A 16,422-nucleotide genomic window follows, 5' to 3' on the forward strand; every position below is an offset into this window, starting at 1 on the left:
TACAATTAAAATCACATGGACATACACAAAATGGACAATTTTTTATTTTTACACAACATGCAAAGTGAAAATGATATTTTTCACCAAAGAGGATTTGAATCCACATAAAGAAGCTAATTATAGATGCACCCATTTTTATTGTTCCTGCTACATGTTGTGCTGTGTTCCTGCTACATGTTATTTGGGAGAGCAGGGGTACATTGAGCTTTAAAAAGAAAACGAAAATAGTTTTTTTTTTTTTTTTCCTTCAACTGCCCCCCCTACTATGTGGGGACCCTTTAAACAAACCTGTTAATAATTTGGTGTAGTCCACCACCTCTGTTAAATGAGAAGACAGAAGCAAACACTCTAACACTGCCCTGGTAGTGGTAGAGAAACTATTGGTTGGATAATCCGCCACAGGGAGCTGGGTGCACTAGAGATGCAAGAAATGAACGTTATATACAGTCCTTATCTGAGCTAAAGAAGTGAGTTACAACATGGCTGTCTGTGGTAGATTGAAATGACTGCAAAGGGGTTGCAAGTGCCACTCTTCATATCCATGCAGCTTTTCTCTTAACGCGTCAGGGTGGAAGCTTTAAGGCAGGCCTGCCCAACTCGTAAAGTGAGAAGGGCCGAACTGCTCCAAGGAAAAAAAAATTGGGCCGCACGGGTTAAATCATCATCATCTCTCGTCCAGCACCTCTCATCATCATATCTCCCCCAGAACCCCTCACTATCAATCTTTACGATACTCCCCATCTATCTCTCATACCCCCATCTCCCCCCCTCACCCACACAATACCCCCCTCCACATCAAACACACAATACCCCCCTCCACATCAAACATACAATACCCCCTCCACATCCCCCCAGCCCATTCCATGTCAGCATCCCCCCCATGTCTCTCTTCCCTCAATATGACACTCTCCCCCTCCCCTTAATGACACTCTCTCCCCCACCCCTCAATATGACTCCCCTTCCCCTCAATATGACACTCTTTCCCCCTCCCCTCAATATGACACTCTTTCCCCCTCCCCTCAATATGACACTCTTTCCCCTTCCCCTCAATATGACACTCTTTCCCCCTCCCCTCAATATGACACTCTTTCCCCCTCCCCTCAATATGACACTCTTTCCCCCTCCCCTCAATATGAGACACTCTCCCCCCCCTGCAACTCACATCACACCCTCCCCCTGCAACTCACATCACTCTCTCCCCCCCTGCACCTCACATCACTCTCCCCCCCACACCTCACATCCCTCTCTCCCCCCCACTGCACCTCACATCACTCTCCCCCCCCCCTGCCCCTCACATGTCAGCAGCCCACCCCCCCTCACATGTCAGCAGCCCACCCCCCGCTCTCACATGTCAGCAGCTCACCCCCCCTCACATGTCAGCAGCCCACCCCCCCTCACATGTCAGCAGCCCACCCCCCGCTGTCACATGTCAGCAGCCCACCCCCCGCTGTCACATGTCAGCAGCCCACCCCCCGCTGTCACATGTCAGCAGCCCACCCCCCGCTGTCACATGTCAGCAGCCCACCCCCCGCTGTCACATGTCAGCAGCCCACCCCCCGCTGTCACATGTCAGCAGCCCACCCCCCGCTGTCACATGTCAGCAGCCCACCCCCCGCTGTCACATGTCAGCAGCCCACCCCCCCACCAGCCCGTTTTTCACACCCACCCCCCACCAGCCCGTTTTTCACACACCACACACACCTCTTAGATCAGCTCAGCACATCCTCTCTCCCCGGTACTAAGCCCCGCCCCCGGCATGCTCTGACCTCCCCGGCAGCCTGCTATTGAAGAAAAAAAAAACACACGGCTGCCGCATCCTCCTCATGCTGCTGCCCCCGCGCACCGCAAAACCTGGGGGCTGGGAGAAAGAGAAATGAATCGCCGCCATTTTTTTTTTTTTTTTTTTTTTTTATTTGTTTAATTAACTGGCGCCCGGCCAGAGTCATCGCGGGCCGCACAGAGAGGCCAGATGGGCCGCATGCGGTCTGCGGGCCGTATGTTGTGCAGGCCTGCTTTAAGGTGTTAGATCTTCAAATGCTGCACCAGACACGAGCAAAACCGCGGATGGTTATAGATAATAATAAATAAATAATAGGTTATTAGAGATTCATTTAAGAATGTGTGTACAAAGGCGAGGCTGGACTCTTTGCTACAGAAGGGCCAACTTGAATTTTTTTTTTTTTTTTTTTTAGTTTGTAAAGTGGTGACTTCAGAAAATCATGTATTAGATTTAGGATCCTAGATGACAACTCCTGTATGTGTTTTTTTTTTTTTTTTTTAACATTTAAATCGTAATAAGGTGTTTGACAATAACATGCACATCGGTTTGTGTTTTGCTTAACACTGTTTGTATCTTTTTTAGAATTGTAGTACCCGAGTCACAGGGGGGGACGCTGATTTGTCAAAGATTATCTGGTACTACCAGTGGGTCTCAAACTAGGTTTTTCAATGGTATAGACTGATTTCCAGAGCCACAATCCATGCAACCTTGTGCTTGGTGTTGGCTGCTGGAATGAGGGTTGCTGTTAGTACAATTGTGGCACAAAGGACCTGGGTACATCGGTTTTGTATTGATGTGGTTGTGATGCATAAAATAGGTATTACACTTCATGGCAGTATTTATTTATTTTTAAGATGTTGTGTAAGCAGAAGTTTTTCTCTGCAGCAGCAATCCCACCAGAATTTTTATTTTTATTTATACAGTATTGGGGAGGGAGGAGGAAAGTCCCTCTGGAGTTAAAGCAGCTGTCCTTGTGGCGCTCCTTTAAAATAAATACATCCGCAAGGGATGATGTCCCGGCTTCCCGTGGGCCCACGTAACACTGGACATTTTAAACTGGCATATTGTGAACCCAGCCAGGACTCCTAAGAGATACCGGCTCCCCATATGTATCTCGGGAATCCAGGGGTCCCCTGAGACCCATAAATATATACCAAAAAAGTGGCTGTCCTTTTCCCAGGAGACCCCTGGTTTTAAAGCTGTTAAACATTTTTATATTCTATCTATCTATCTTTATCTCCATAAGGGTCTCCTGGATCCCAACATACTTACTGGTGTTACCTGAGGGGATTGAATTGACCTTCCAATAGGAAGCCACAAATGATTTTGTTTTCCCCTAAAGCACCAGTTAAACAAAAACAATGTACCATATTTTATCACTTAAGACAGGGTCTCAAACTGCAGTCTATGGACAATCCGTGTCCCCAAAGATCATATTGGTGATCCTCAAAACCCTTCAATGTTCAGTTAAAGCGGCTGCCTCTTGTCTGTGTTGTTGTTCTGCCTCTATTGAAGGCTCCATTTTAGACTTGGCTAACGTATTTGTGTTTCTAGAAATGTATTGATGACCACACCTAAATGAAAGTGTGGTGGTCATCCGAATGATTAATAACATCAAAGTAGTTCATGAAAGAAAAGTTTGAAAACCCTGAAATTTATTATATATTTTTTATTTATTTTTTAACTCTTTCGTTTTTTTTTCTTCTTATTTTCAGGCGAGTGGCACCGATACCTTAAACTGTATCGCACTGAAGTTCAACATCACTCCAAATAAACTTGTGGAACTGAACAAACTCTTCACCCAAACTATTGTACCGGGACAGGTAATCGCTTCTAGTCGTTAGCTGGTCAGCGTAATTCTTTGTGGGATTGCAGAGGTTTAGTAATGATATAGAAATGCCACGCAAGACCAGTGCATCAGGTTATTATGACACTTTGGCTGTGGCTCGGCTCGTCATTGCTGTTTCGTTATGTCAATAGAAGGGGCCTGGCTTTCTCCTTGCTTTTCTATGCTGTAATAGGGACTGATTTTATAGAGCAGCATTGTGATACACATCACTTGATACTTGCTGACCCTCGCGTTAAAGGCAGTAATGTTTTCCACCAGGATTAAAAATTCAAATACAGTAACTCCCAAAAGTTTTTAAGGAAAAAAAGTGAATAAAAAATTTAAATTAAATAGATATAGCAAAGTTGGTCCAGTTGCGATATTGCGGAGTCGATGAGTACTTTTTTGATTTGGACTAACAATTGGTATTCTAAGACGAGCTTTCGAGAGTTCTCCTCTTTTCGGAAAATATTTTAACTCAAAATGATAATGCTCTTTGACACTAAAACAGGAGGACTATCTGATGTTGGGTTTCTTACACACTATCATTTTTCTTTTTTTTGTAATGCTTCTCCATACCTCTGTTAATTTTACAATTCTACTCCCTCTTTCCCCCACCCCCGTCTCTCACTGGCACTTTCATCCATTTATTGCCCTGTCTGTTTTTTATTTGTGTTTTGTTTTTGTTTTTACTATACCCTCTGACATTCCTTCTCCTTCTCATCTGCCTTCGACTGTTTATCTTGGCTTTGACGTCTGTGTTAAGCTCATGGAATCGCTGCAAATCAGTACTGCTGACCTGGGGAAGTGAGGAGAGCTCTGGAAAACGTGCCTTATAATATCAATTGTTTGTACAAATAAAAAAAAAAAAGGTATCGCCTAATCCTGAAGTACTCATTTACTCTGCATTAAAAAACTAAGAATTTATAATACTTGGTCACAATATTCTGCCTTCAACAGTGGCACATACTCTAAGGGTGGAGCAATTTCCCCCTGAAACATTCCTTTTTATCTCTGTACTAATGTGAAATGAGAGCATCTTTGCTTTTAAAGTATCACAACCCATGAGTATGGCTGGTTTTTTTTTATCCTTCTTTGCACAAATCTTGTATATACAAGATACTCGTAGCAGCCGAGCACTGGGAACCTAGCGACCCATGCTGTTTCCAGATCACATCGAGAGTGTGCCAGTGTCCCTAAAGGGTGTTTTTTATTTTTGTTTTTTTTCCCTCCCCACCGTCCGTCCCATTTTCTTGTAGGCCTCGGTAGACATTAATCATGGTCTGAAGATCCGCTTCCGAGTGAGCACACACTACTGGAGCATGATGATTGGTGGTGGTCTTGGTATTGGATCAGTCAGCTGTGGTTAACTGGATTACTTGTCCATTCAGTAGCTCAGCCACACTCTGAGTGGAAGCTTGTCGGTGGTCAGATGTAGTGGTGGACAATTTTTTATTTTTTTTTAAGTCCGGATTTCTGTGGATCAGTCTTTAAAAGGGCAATGCACGTGACTGACTTGTTTAAAAAAAAAAAAATTATCGCTGACAATCCACATGGCGGATTACGAAATCTGTGGTTTGGATTCTTAAAATCCACCAACGGATTGTATCCAAAGGCGGTTTTGGACTAATCCGCGCGGATTGAAACTGTAACGATCCGTCGACAGATTTTACACCATGGAACAAATTTTGAATGGAAAGCTCGGGTTAATTCCGGGAAATGTATTTTTACAGTTTTGCCCATCTCTAGCCTGATCTAAAGTAGTATCTTGGTAAAGAATTTCGAGACGAGTGTTGGCGATGATGCAGCCTTGCTTGACTTCCGTCTTAACATCAAAGGGGTATAGATATATAGATATGTAGCACTGCTTTCTCCTCCTCCTATTCTTTTTTTTTTTTTTTTACATCTAGGATCCCAGATTACAAGTAATTGATGGCATCTTTCAAATGAAAGCATATTAATAATTTTAAGTTAAAATGAAAAATGTATGTTTTTGACGTACACATCAGCGTGTGTGTATATATCTATCTATATCCAATACATGCAGGATTGCCGTCCATCTCTCGCAATAAGCGGGTGTAACCTGTAAGCGGGGGGGAGGGGGAAGATATTAAGAATTGTAGTATGTGAGCCACAGGGAATTAAAACGATTTTTGTCCAAGATCAATCGGAACTGGTAATGTCTACTCTGACGGCATAGACTTTTGTTTTCCCCCAGAGCCGCAATCCACTCATCTACATGAGTACAGGTATACCCCGCATTAATGTACACAATGGGACCGGAGCATGTACGTAAAGTGAAAATGTACTTAAAGTGAAGCACTCCCTTTTTTCCCCACTTATCGATGCATGTATTGTACGGCAATCGTCATATATGTGCATAACCGATGTAAATAACGCATTTGTGACAGGCTCTATAGTCTCCCTGCTTGCACACAGCTTCGATACAGGTAGGGAGCCGGTATTGCTGTTCAGGACATGCTAACAGGCGCATGCGCGAGCTGCCGTTTGCCTATTGGGCAATATGTCCTTACTCGAGAGTGTACTTAAAGTGTGTCCTTAAACCGGGGTATGCCTGTATGTGTTTAATTTGTAACATGAAGGAATAGTGCAGAGTCTATGTAGGGAATACCAAGCTTTGCCTGCGTAAAGTAATAGACATATTCCTTATCAAAATCTCCCTCTGACAGGTTCTGTATGTGCCAGACGGTAATCTTCTTCCTTCCGATGAAAAAGACTCTAAAGCAAACCATGGCGTTCTTGTTTCTCCATTGTCCTCAGATGCGGAGTTTGATAAGCTTTCTGTAAGTACGCCGTCCTGGATATTCAATATTATATCTACATAGGGTTTCTCTTTTTGTTTTTGTTTCTAAATCTTGTGTGCTTTCAAAAATAATACTGTGCCATTATTCATGCTAGAGCTTTCTTCTTTATCTGGGTTGTGCTTCCAGGGATAGAAGAAAATGGCCACTGGCTAGAGCCGACATTGTAATCTATGGAATAGTTCATGGGTATTGCAACAACAAGCAGGTCATTCGAGTTTATCAAGCAAAGGCAGGACTGTTTCCTTGACTGTAATATAACTTCATATCATTTTTTTATTTTTTTTAAAGGATGCCGACTTGGTGAGAAAAGCCACCAAACCAATAGAACGGGTTATGTCCTCTACTTCTGAAGAAGAGGAGCCCATTGTTGTGAAGTTCTTAAAAATGAATTGTAGATACATCACAGATGGCAAGGTAGGTAAAATGGATGCTCCTTTTGTGCTTCCTTTCTCCAGTAGCTTTCTGTTTGCAGCGTATTCTTACAGCTAATGAACATATTTAAAGTAATGAACAATCCTGTTGATCGTGGTACAGAACACATTTCATGGTTCAGTTACTTCACTTGTATATCCAGACGCTAGGTGGCACTGCATTTCTAGGTGTTGCGGTTCTGTGATTTCAGGATTAAAGCCAGGTTGTGCTGAAAAGCGGTGCAATGCAGCAGCTATACGCTTATGGGGTTCCATGTTAAAATGGATTTGACGCAAAAGGTGACACTGGGTGCTCATTTGCATGTAATTACGCAGAATCCCTAGCTGTAGTGGAAGCACTGTATGCTAGGAGATGATGGTGAATATCAGGGTTGCAGACCTATCTGAGACATGTGAATGTGCTCACAAGTGATGTTTTTATTTGAGGAATAAATCTAGAACTGTGACGGCTAATCTGCTTTGTTTTGGGTTGGGAGCGGTGATTGGATGACACCCTGAAGGTGAGAGCTAATAAGTGCGAGACACCAGGGAAGTGAGTTATGGGAAATAATAAGAGCAACACAAAAGTGCTATAAATTGAATGTTTAGGCAGAGAATCATTATTTATTTATTTTTATGTTATATCTATATCTATATATCTCGCACACACGAAACTAACAAAAGTAATAAAAGGTGATCTAAGAAAAGAAAAAAAAGATTGTTTAAACCATTTCCCTGCCAGCATGGTCCAAAACATGTTTTTTTGATGGACCCATATGGTATAGAAGTTATTTATTTGGGTAACAGTCTCCCCTTTAATATGCTCAATGCCAGAGGACTTCCTGCAGCTCATAGCAACGCAGTGGCTAGAGAGTCTCTGTGGCTGAGCATTGGTTAAGAAGTAAAAACGCAACAGTGCAGGTTTTTATGAACAGGTCATGTGTTTTGTTGCTAGCCTTTATGTACCTACTGTGCCTTATTTATATATGTACTTTTTCTTCCTGTATGGCTATAACACACTTACACTTGTCTTAAGTAGAAATTGTTTAGTACATCTTTTCCACCTCCCTTTAGCAGTTAAGAAGCCCATAACCATAGAGATTGTCTTAATAATGCAAGGTAGAGCTGGGTGTCAAGTTTCCATGATACATGTATGGCGTCACTTTGTTGTACAGGGTGTTGTGGGTGGAGTCATGATCGTCACGCCTAACAATATCATGTTTGATCCGCACAAATCCGATCCGCTGGTCATTGAAAATGGCTGTGAGGAATACGGACTTATCTGCCCCATGGAAGAGGTGGTCTCATTCGCCCTTTACAACGATATCTCCCACATGAAGCTTAAAGATGCGCTGCCATCGTAAGTAATGTTCCCAATGATTTCTTTCATTCTGATAAAGTGTAAGATCGCTGGCACAATATTCTGTTTTTAAACAAAAGCATTAAAGCTGGAAACCAAGCAATATCCTACATGTGGTTGGTTTTATTTGTGGGGGAGGGGAGGGGGGAGTTGGACAGGGTTGTTTGTTTTTAATCAGTTATGTACTATGAGAAAATACTTGTAGCATTTAAAAAAAAAATGTAATCTGAATTATATTTTGAATGTACTAAAATGTAACCAGCATTGTTTCTCTATAGCAACCATTTACAAAGTCACATCCCCTTCCTCTTCTGAAACAGCCTCTGGTGCACACCCTTTATTTTTATTTTTTTTGAGCCCTGCCCTCTAGCAGTGCACCAATTGTATCTAGTGACTGCCTGGTCACATGATCCTCCCCACAGAACTTTGCATCTTTGGTCCTCTTCTGCCACACTGACATTTCGTGAACCCCCAAGCCGAATCTTCACCGATCGGTCACAGAGAACGGATTGATCGGCTACTTGGCCAATTACTTATCATTGTGTGGATTGCATTAATGCACATATTAAAGGGAATAAAATACAAATAAAAAAACGGCAGCTTTGACTGCTACTTTAAAATATTAGATGGTAGTCGAATATACAGTATACAGCTTATATTTAAAAAATAAATACAATTAAAAAAAGCTTCTAGCTGCAAAACAAGAACAAAAAATAGCACCATATTTATCACAAAAAAGGAATTTCATTGAATACAATTGGAGTATTCAACAATTTTTGTTTTTTTTATCGTTTTGCCACCATTTTTCAGTTGGTGCACTTTAGTGAATAACTCCTACAATTGTAGCATAACGAAATGTAAGATCTGCCTGCTAGCTAATATTTCAGAAGTAAATGTTTCTCAAGTATAATTTTGAAGCGGTCATCCTCTCTGCTGTGTAAAAAATGAATTCAGTAACATAACTGGAGCATGTTCACCCAGTAGTACTGTCAGCTCTGGAAAGGCACTGCTTCTCGAGATATTTAACGCCGTAGGGGGTGCAGGTAGCCACTCTGGCTGGGCTATGTGGGGCTACCGAAATGGCAGCTTTAAAGAGCCCGCATCATGCGGGCCAATAGGAAGCTGAGACATTATCCCTTGTGGCTTCCTATTTTCCCACGTGACCGGCAACTTTAAACCTGAGGAGCTGCTACTGGCAGCACCTACAGAGGCAAGTATCCCGGGAAGCAGGGGTCCCAGGAGCTCAAATGAATGGGGTTCTGCTCGAAGACCCCCTGCTACCCATTTATTTAGAAGGGCAGTGGAGAGTGCAACGTTCAGGTCCCATACGGACCTGATGAAAGCCCTTCTAAATAACTGGGACACACTGCATTAAGAAACTTGTGGGGAGAGCTCTCCTATCTCGTTTGGGGGAACTCTGTGTCATTGCTTTCTGTATCTACTTTGTGCTGGCCACACACACAGGTTTCCCTACAGAAAAGAAATATCTATCTCTCAAAAAAGAATAACGATACCGTTCTGTGGCCAACGAAATGCTCTTACTTGTGCGAGCTTTCGAGAGACACTGATCTCTGAAGAAGAGATACACTGATCTCGCACAAGTAAAAGCATTTCGTTGGCCACAGAACGGTATCGTCTATTAGTTTATAATTATTAAGCTCGGCTAACATTGTACAGATATTTAAAAAAATATATATATATATTCCCTGTTTTTCACATTAATACTTTTGCCAGATCACTTGGTTTTTAGTTTTATATATGACATTTTCCAGGTAACTGTGCTCTCTTGATGCAACCTCTGCAGTATTCTTAATGTTAATGTTCTCCAAAATTTGTATTTGCAATTTTGACAACACATTATGCAGCAGTAAAGTACTAAAATATTAGTGACTGGATACCTTTTTGGGAAGAACTAAACATGTTGGATGTTTTTTCTTATTTCTTAGATTACACCGCTCTTCTCTCAATAGTGAGCTACCATATATTACTTGCTCAAAATTGACATGTATTAACCTGTCGCTCTTTACTGGACAAGCCCAAGTACTGTGCTATGACCCTTGTATGTGAAGATCACATCTATAAATGTGACAATCTGCATTCTTGACAGATCCTGCTGTATATCACAGTATTGCATATATTTTATGATTGCATATCCCAGCATTGGTCACATGCCAAATAATTAAATGTAAATGAAAGGTTTACCAGTATTTCATCTGATTGCTTGCACTGTGATTAAACCACCAAATGACTCATTCACAACACCTTTTTTTTAAGTTACTTTTGTTGTTCAGTTTTAACTTTCCTAAGTTAATGTTTACACTTCAAAGTTTTTTTTAATTTCTTTCGGTTTGTTTTTTCGAGGTTATTCTCTGTTGTTTTCCATCTTCTGCATGTTTTTTGGTAGCTTTTTGTTTATTTAAGTTTGTTTTTGTTTTGTTTTTTGGTTTTTTTTTGTTAACATTCCACACCCATCCACCATTCTTTCCTGACAGCGACATACCCAAGGATCTTTGTCCTCTGTACAGGCCTGGACAGTGGGAGGACCTTTCATCTGAGAAGGACATCAATCCATTCAGCAAATTCAAGTCTCTCAATAAAGAGAGAAGGCAGCAGAACGGAGTCAATGAAGTAACTTCCGTAGAGAGCGAAACCATAAGTCCATCAAACACAGAAATGCATGAAGAGCTCAAACTAGAGGAAGTAACAACGGAACCGGAACAGAATAAAGATAAACCACCTGTTGATATGCCCACAGTACAATTAAACATTGGTGAATTAATAGATGGGCTTGCAATACAGATTAGGCAGTCAGCTGAAATTACAACCAGCTCTGAAACCAAGAAAGCAGATCATTCTCCTGTTGAGGATTTTGAGTTGGTAGAGTCTTTAGAACAGCAAAATACTACTAAGATCTGTAAAGCACCAATTGCAAACATAGTAGCAGCTGATGGTGGAGAATCCAACAGATCCAAGTCTTTTGTGCCCCATGAAGTTTCTGAAGTTCAAGAGGGTGTGGAGATTAATGTCTCAGAAGAAAAGAGCGTTGAGTCTCTAAGTACAATAAACATGGAAGGCACCAACGATGACACTTGCACTGGCTTGTCCATTTTAGAAATTCCACAAATGCCAAATAAAACAAAAAATATACAGCTTTGCCACAGTCACGCTGAAGAGAGGACTTCTCAAGGTCTTCTTATGTCAGTCAGTGTTACTGGAAAGGATGCAACAGCAGACAAAACAGCCACATGCATCAGCCTAGAACCCAAACAGAACAGTAAAGTAGCCACCACAATGCAAGAAATAACTGGAGTAGACAAACTAGCTCAATCAGGTCAGAAAGCCTCCGATGAGTCTCTAGATTCTCTGTCGCCATCCTCCCCTGAAGACCCCAAACAAAAAGAGACACAATTAGACAGCGAGTCTGAACTCAAACTGTGGTTGCTGAAGAGAATTCAAGGACCAATAGAAGGTAAGATTTTTCATTTTATGGTTCTCCCTAAACAAGAATTTCCTCAGATCAATTCACCCCCCTTACAGGTTTTTTTTTAATCACAATTAGAAACTAATCTGTAGTGTCAGATGAGTCTGGCTTAACCGCTCCCACCCCCCTCCTACTTGTTCTTGCCCATTTTGCACGATCCTATCTAAACATGGCCCTAGGCATTTGAAGTCAACTGTCCATAATGTAAATTAATTTAAAAAAAATTTGGGGGGGGGGTGTAAACGAAATTATCAGGATACTTAAAGTTCTAGTAGATGGAGCACGACAGGGAGGGATAACTGGGTGACAATTGAACGGACTCCTGCTTAGTCTACCAGCGGTCATTGAGCAGTGACCCTTGCGTCTCTTCATGGCTCACTCCCAAGCCCAATCAAGTGGTTGGAAGGAAGGCAGCGACCGACCAGGACAGGGAGGCATATGCATGGTGGCTCACAACTGAGCGGGGAGGGAGGCAGCACAATGGCCATTTTGTGTCAACTGAAGTGCTACCACAAAAATATGCACATCTAATAAGACTACAATTCTATAATAGTTCAATATTTTGGTTAAAAGATATTAAGTCTGCAGCCACATCAAGGTTAGACCCTTTCAGCAGATCCGTACTCAATTTTATTTTGTGTCGTTTGAAAATGAATCGAGCCCCACAATGGTCACTGCTCACTCCCTCCCAACTCGGTTCTTTGAGGCTCCCTGCACAGGCTGCCACTGCTCAATGACTGCTAGCTCAGCATGTACAAGCACGGAGAACCTGACCCTACAGTGCCCAAAAATAGCGTGTGTGTGTGTGTCATTACAGCACTCTGTGTCTGTCAGTCTGTCACTGTTGGAGCCAAGAGGAGGGGAGACCGTGGAGGAGTGCATTGTCAGTGGGGGGAGGGGACGAGTCGGTGGAAGGAGGGGTGGCTGTCCGTGTATGGAGAGCTTTTTGCGATGGGAGGGTTAGAGGGATTTGTGGCAAATGATGTTGATCAAATATTTCCCACCTCCCCACCCCCCCCCCAAGCTCAGTAACTCTACAGTGCTGACTAAAAGGTAAATATCATTATAGCAGAAAACGTTTCCCTATAGGATACACTCAAATGCCTCTACAAATGCTGATAAAATATAACTTTTTTATTTATTATAAATAAAATGGACTACGAGAGGATAACTATAAATAAATAGAGAAGCGATGCTGTAACTAAAATAAATGAGGTAAAACCGGGGTGGGGTATGCGTGATGTGATATGGTGTGGAATGCTAACAAAAATCTTAACTTTAATGGTGAAAAATAGTAATACTCGTGCAGAATAAATACTGTGAAAAGGAGGAAATAGAGGCAGGGATGAGCCAGCCGTCGTTCTAGTAATCCTAAATCTCCTAAGTGTGCTCATATTTCATGTGCTATAATGTATTGTGCAATGCAGGTGCAGAATGTGTATAGAATACCTCAACGCATCCGGTGAAAAAATGGCAAAGATGTACACTGCATAAAGCTAGTGGCTACTCCTTAGTTAAATGAAGATGTGGATCAGATGTATAGCTTAACCTATAATCAAGAGACCCGCTGTCGCTATCCCCAATGCACACAGTATTGGGAATAGCTACAGCGTGGCTCTTGCGTATAGATTAATCTATAGATCGGATCCACATCTTGATTTAACCAAGGAGTAGCCACTAGCTTTATGCAGTGTACATCTTTGCCATTTTTTCATGAGACCTGTCTCATTTGCACCAAAAGAACGAGAGAATTAATGTTTATTTGCTTTAACTTCATTGATCCAGATATGCTGCCATCCAAAGAGGAGAAAAGCAAGATCCCACCCATGTTTCTGTGCGTCAAAGTGGGCAAACCCATGAGAAAGTCCTTTGCTACTCACAGCGCAGCAATGGTGCAACACTATGCTCGGAAAAGAAAGCAGCCTGAATATTGGTTTGCAGTCCCACAAGAGAGGTTAGTTCATAGTCATTTAAGTCATTGTGTTTAAAGCTGCAGTTCAGTCAATATCCTGCATGTGTGTGTGTTTTTTTTTTTTTTTAAATAAATCAGTTCTGTAGTAAGAAAAAATACTTTTAGCATTTTCTGTTTTTAAAAAAACAACTTTTAAAGACCAATTTTCTTGTATTCTATTTTAACCGCCATTTGCTAAGGCCCTGCCCCTTCATGTCCTGTCACAAGCCCTGGCACACCCCTTTGTCAGCCCTGCCCTCCCTCTAGCACATGTCAGTGCAGGAGTGCTCATGAATATTCATGAGCTTCCACTGACAGACAAGCAGAATATAAACAGATCCCTTCACTAATTATGTCACCAAATTTCAACCTATGAATACATGGAGAACGAATTGACCTGCAGCTATACAGTTCTTTAGGTAATTAGAGATTGCACACATAAAACTATTGAAGTAAAAAAATAAATAAATAAAAAAGACTGAACTGCAGCTTTAAAGAGTGTTGTATCCTCCTTTCATTTAAATGCGCTGTAGATATTGCACTCAGTATGAAGCGTTACCATGCAATGTCTGCATAAGCCCTACCAATTTTTGCATGTGTTACTGTTCCCCACCACTTTATTTTTTTTTTTTTTTTGCTCAGATCCTCCTGACCGGTTGAATCTGTGGCTAAAGTTCAGGTCTGGGGGTACACTGGTGAGATTCAGACTCAAGCTGCACCCTTGTTTGCGTTCATACCCTATGTGTGGTTTATATTGAGACTATGGGCTTTCTAGTTTTTATCACTTTGTTTTTACGGTCAACATGTTTTTGATATATAGTTTATCCAGAGCTAACAGTATAAACTTAATGCATATTTATTATATATGTTTTTTCCTTTATTTCTATTAACTCACACATATAGGTTGTGCAAAAGGCACAGCGACGGGTGTATGTATAGTACATTTAGCTACAAATCTATTTAGACTTCAAGAGATTGGAAGAGATTGGCAACTAAAACTGCATTGTGTATAACTCCAGTGAAGCATACTGTCACTTCTGCATACTGTAATTGTATGCTTAACATATGACTGTTTCACTGATGGCACAAGCTCTCCCGCTTGTGTGGGCGTCTCATATCTCGCATACTGTATCAACTAGGATTAGATTTTAAATTGCAGACTTCTTGCATCAACTATTGAACTGAAGCATTAATTCTAATTGTGTTTGCCTCCAATGCTAGCCCGTTGCTGAGCTTCACAAGACCATGTTTTTAAGGTAACAGACTAATACCCTGTTCATGTGCTTGGGAGTTATGAGTCTCTCGGCTGCAAAATGAGTGCAACAAGTGGTTCAAAAGACAAGCACCAGATTAGTTAAAGAGAAAAAAAATCAAATTGATAGATATGTAGCCCTGTTTCCCCCCCCCCCCTTTCTCTGGAAACATGTTGCTGCTACTACTGATGTCTTTATTTGTGGTAACCACTGCAGATGGTAATCAGCGTTGCATCTACTGTAGTAGAGAAGGGTTCTCAGATCCCTGGATGGTGCTGGCCAGCCGTTAATAGTTGGGGCCTTGTGACATGCACAGATCTTGCTCTCCCAGCCCCAGGAGGGGCTGAGCTCCTCTCTCTTCCCTGGGGGAAAGATGACTCCCACCACCTCTCCCCAGGAGGGGTGGAGAAGAACTGACTCACTACAATTTGGATAGCCTCCTCCCTGCTGCAAAAGTGAAGGTCACAGAGTCTGTACAAGGGTTGGCTGCAACACAGACCTCATGACGCCACCTCTCTGGCCACTCAGGAAGGCTGTGTGAGGAGGAGATGGGGGGAGAGGGGGTAAACCCCTAAACCCCACAGGATAGCCTGTCACTGCCTGTATCTACTAGGACTTACGTGACAGGAGGGGCAGAAAGATAGCTGGATCAGATATGTATTGATGATTATTATTTATTATGATTTTGACCTTTTGCACCATTATTGGCCTAGTTTTTGCAGCTGGGAGATTTGTGAAGTAATTGGTTAGTCCTTAACCCTGATGTATCTTTGGCTCCCAAGCATAGCTTTAAGGGAGTCTGTGTTATTTGCCAGAAATAAAGTTAATAGTGACGTTGCATAAAATTAACCATCCGTTAAGTATGAAACTTGCAGACTCGACAGCTGCTGCTTTGTATCTGAGCCAAATATTTTCCCATTCCTCTGTTCTTTGGCAGATGGCAATTTCTGTTGCACTTCACTCTCTGACCTGTTGTGTGCAGTTCATGGAGTCTAGATAAAGGTTGAGTGACAGAAAAGTGCACACTTGTAATAGATATTAAAGTGTCTCAAAGAATTAGAAATGGCTAGATGTGATCAATAGGTAAGACTTTTAAGGTGGGAAAGTAATGCAGATCAATATGTTCTTTATTCCCTTCTAAATATTACTTCTATTTAGGACTTAAAGCAACTTTTTTTTATTAAAACCTTTACTTATTTTTGATTTATCTTGTCACATCCAGTTGTTTGAATTGAAAAGTGTGTGAGCTCAGCTTAAAATTTAACATAGGTTGAACGTGAGCGACGTAGGCCTTCCACCTCATCTACTATGTAACTATGTAACCACTGTCACACACAGCAGATCACCCTCTGTACTGCCCAATTACATACCCACACATACAAACTTAACCGTTTTGTCCAGCTTCCTCTGTCCATCAACATGGAAGAACCAGGACTGATTGGAGGTAGAGCGATAGACTAGTTCCATTATACATTTCACAGCTAGAGTACATCTCACTGTTGGAGAACTACAAATATTTGTTAAGTAAATTATT

General features: G+C 41.7%; 1 protein-coding gene across 9 annotated transcripts in view; it reads left to right on the forward strand.

Annotated features, from left to right (window-relative positions):
* NCOA7 (nuclear receptor coactivator 7) overlaps positions 1 to 16,422 on the forward strand; it is a 227,631-nt gene that overhangs the window by 134,691 nt on the left and 76,518 nt on the right. For 7 of the 9 annotated variants that reach the window (XM_075597253.1, XM_075597252.1, XM_075597247.1 and 4 more), the window contains 6 exons: positions 3,496 to 3,603; positions 6,299 to 6,412; positions 6,722 to 6,847; positions 8,019 to 8,203; positions 10,696 to 11,672; positions 13,470 to 13,638. In XM_075597253.1, coding sequence (XP_075453368.1) covers positions 3,496 to 3,603; positions 6,299 to 6,412; positions 6,722 to 6,847; positions 8,019 to 8,203; positions 10,696 to 11,672; positions 13,470 to 13,638 — 1,679 coding nt within the window. Of the gene's footprint in view, positions 1 to 3,495; positions 3,604 to 6,298; positions 6,413 to 6,721; positions 6,848 to 8,018; positions 8,204 to 10,695; positions 11,673 to 13,469; positions 13,639 to 14,277; positions 14,303 to 16,422 lie in introns of those variants that run through there. The other 2 variants (XM_075597254.1, XM_075597251.1) reach the window with 2 other exon arrangements.

Source organism: Ascaphus truei, chromosome 4 (genome assembly GCF_040206685.1).
Source record: "Ascaphus truei isolate aAscTru1 chromosome 4, aAscTru1.hap1, whole genome shotgun sequence".
Taxonomy (NCBI): domain Eukaryota; kingdom Metazoa; phylum Chordata; class Amphibia; order Anura; family Ascaphidae; genus Ascaphus; species Ascaphus truei.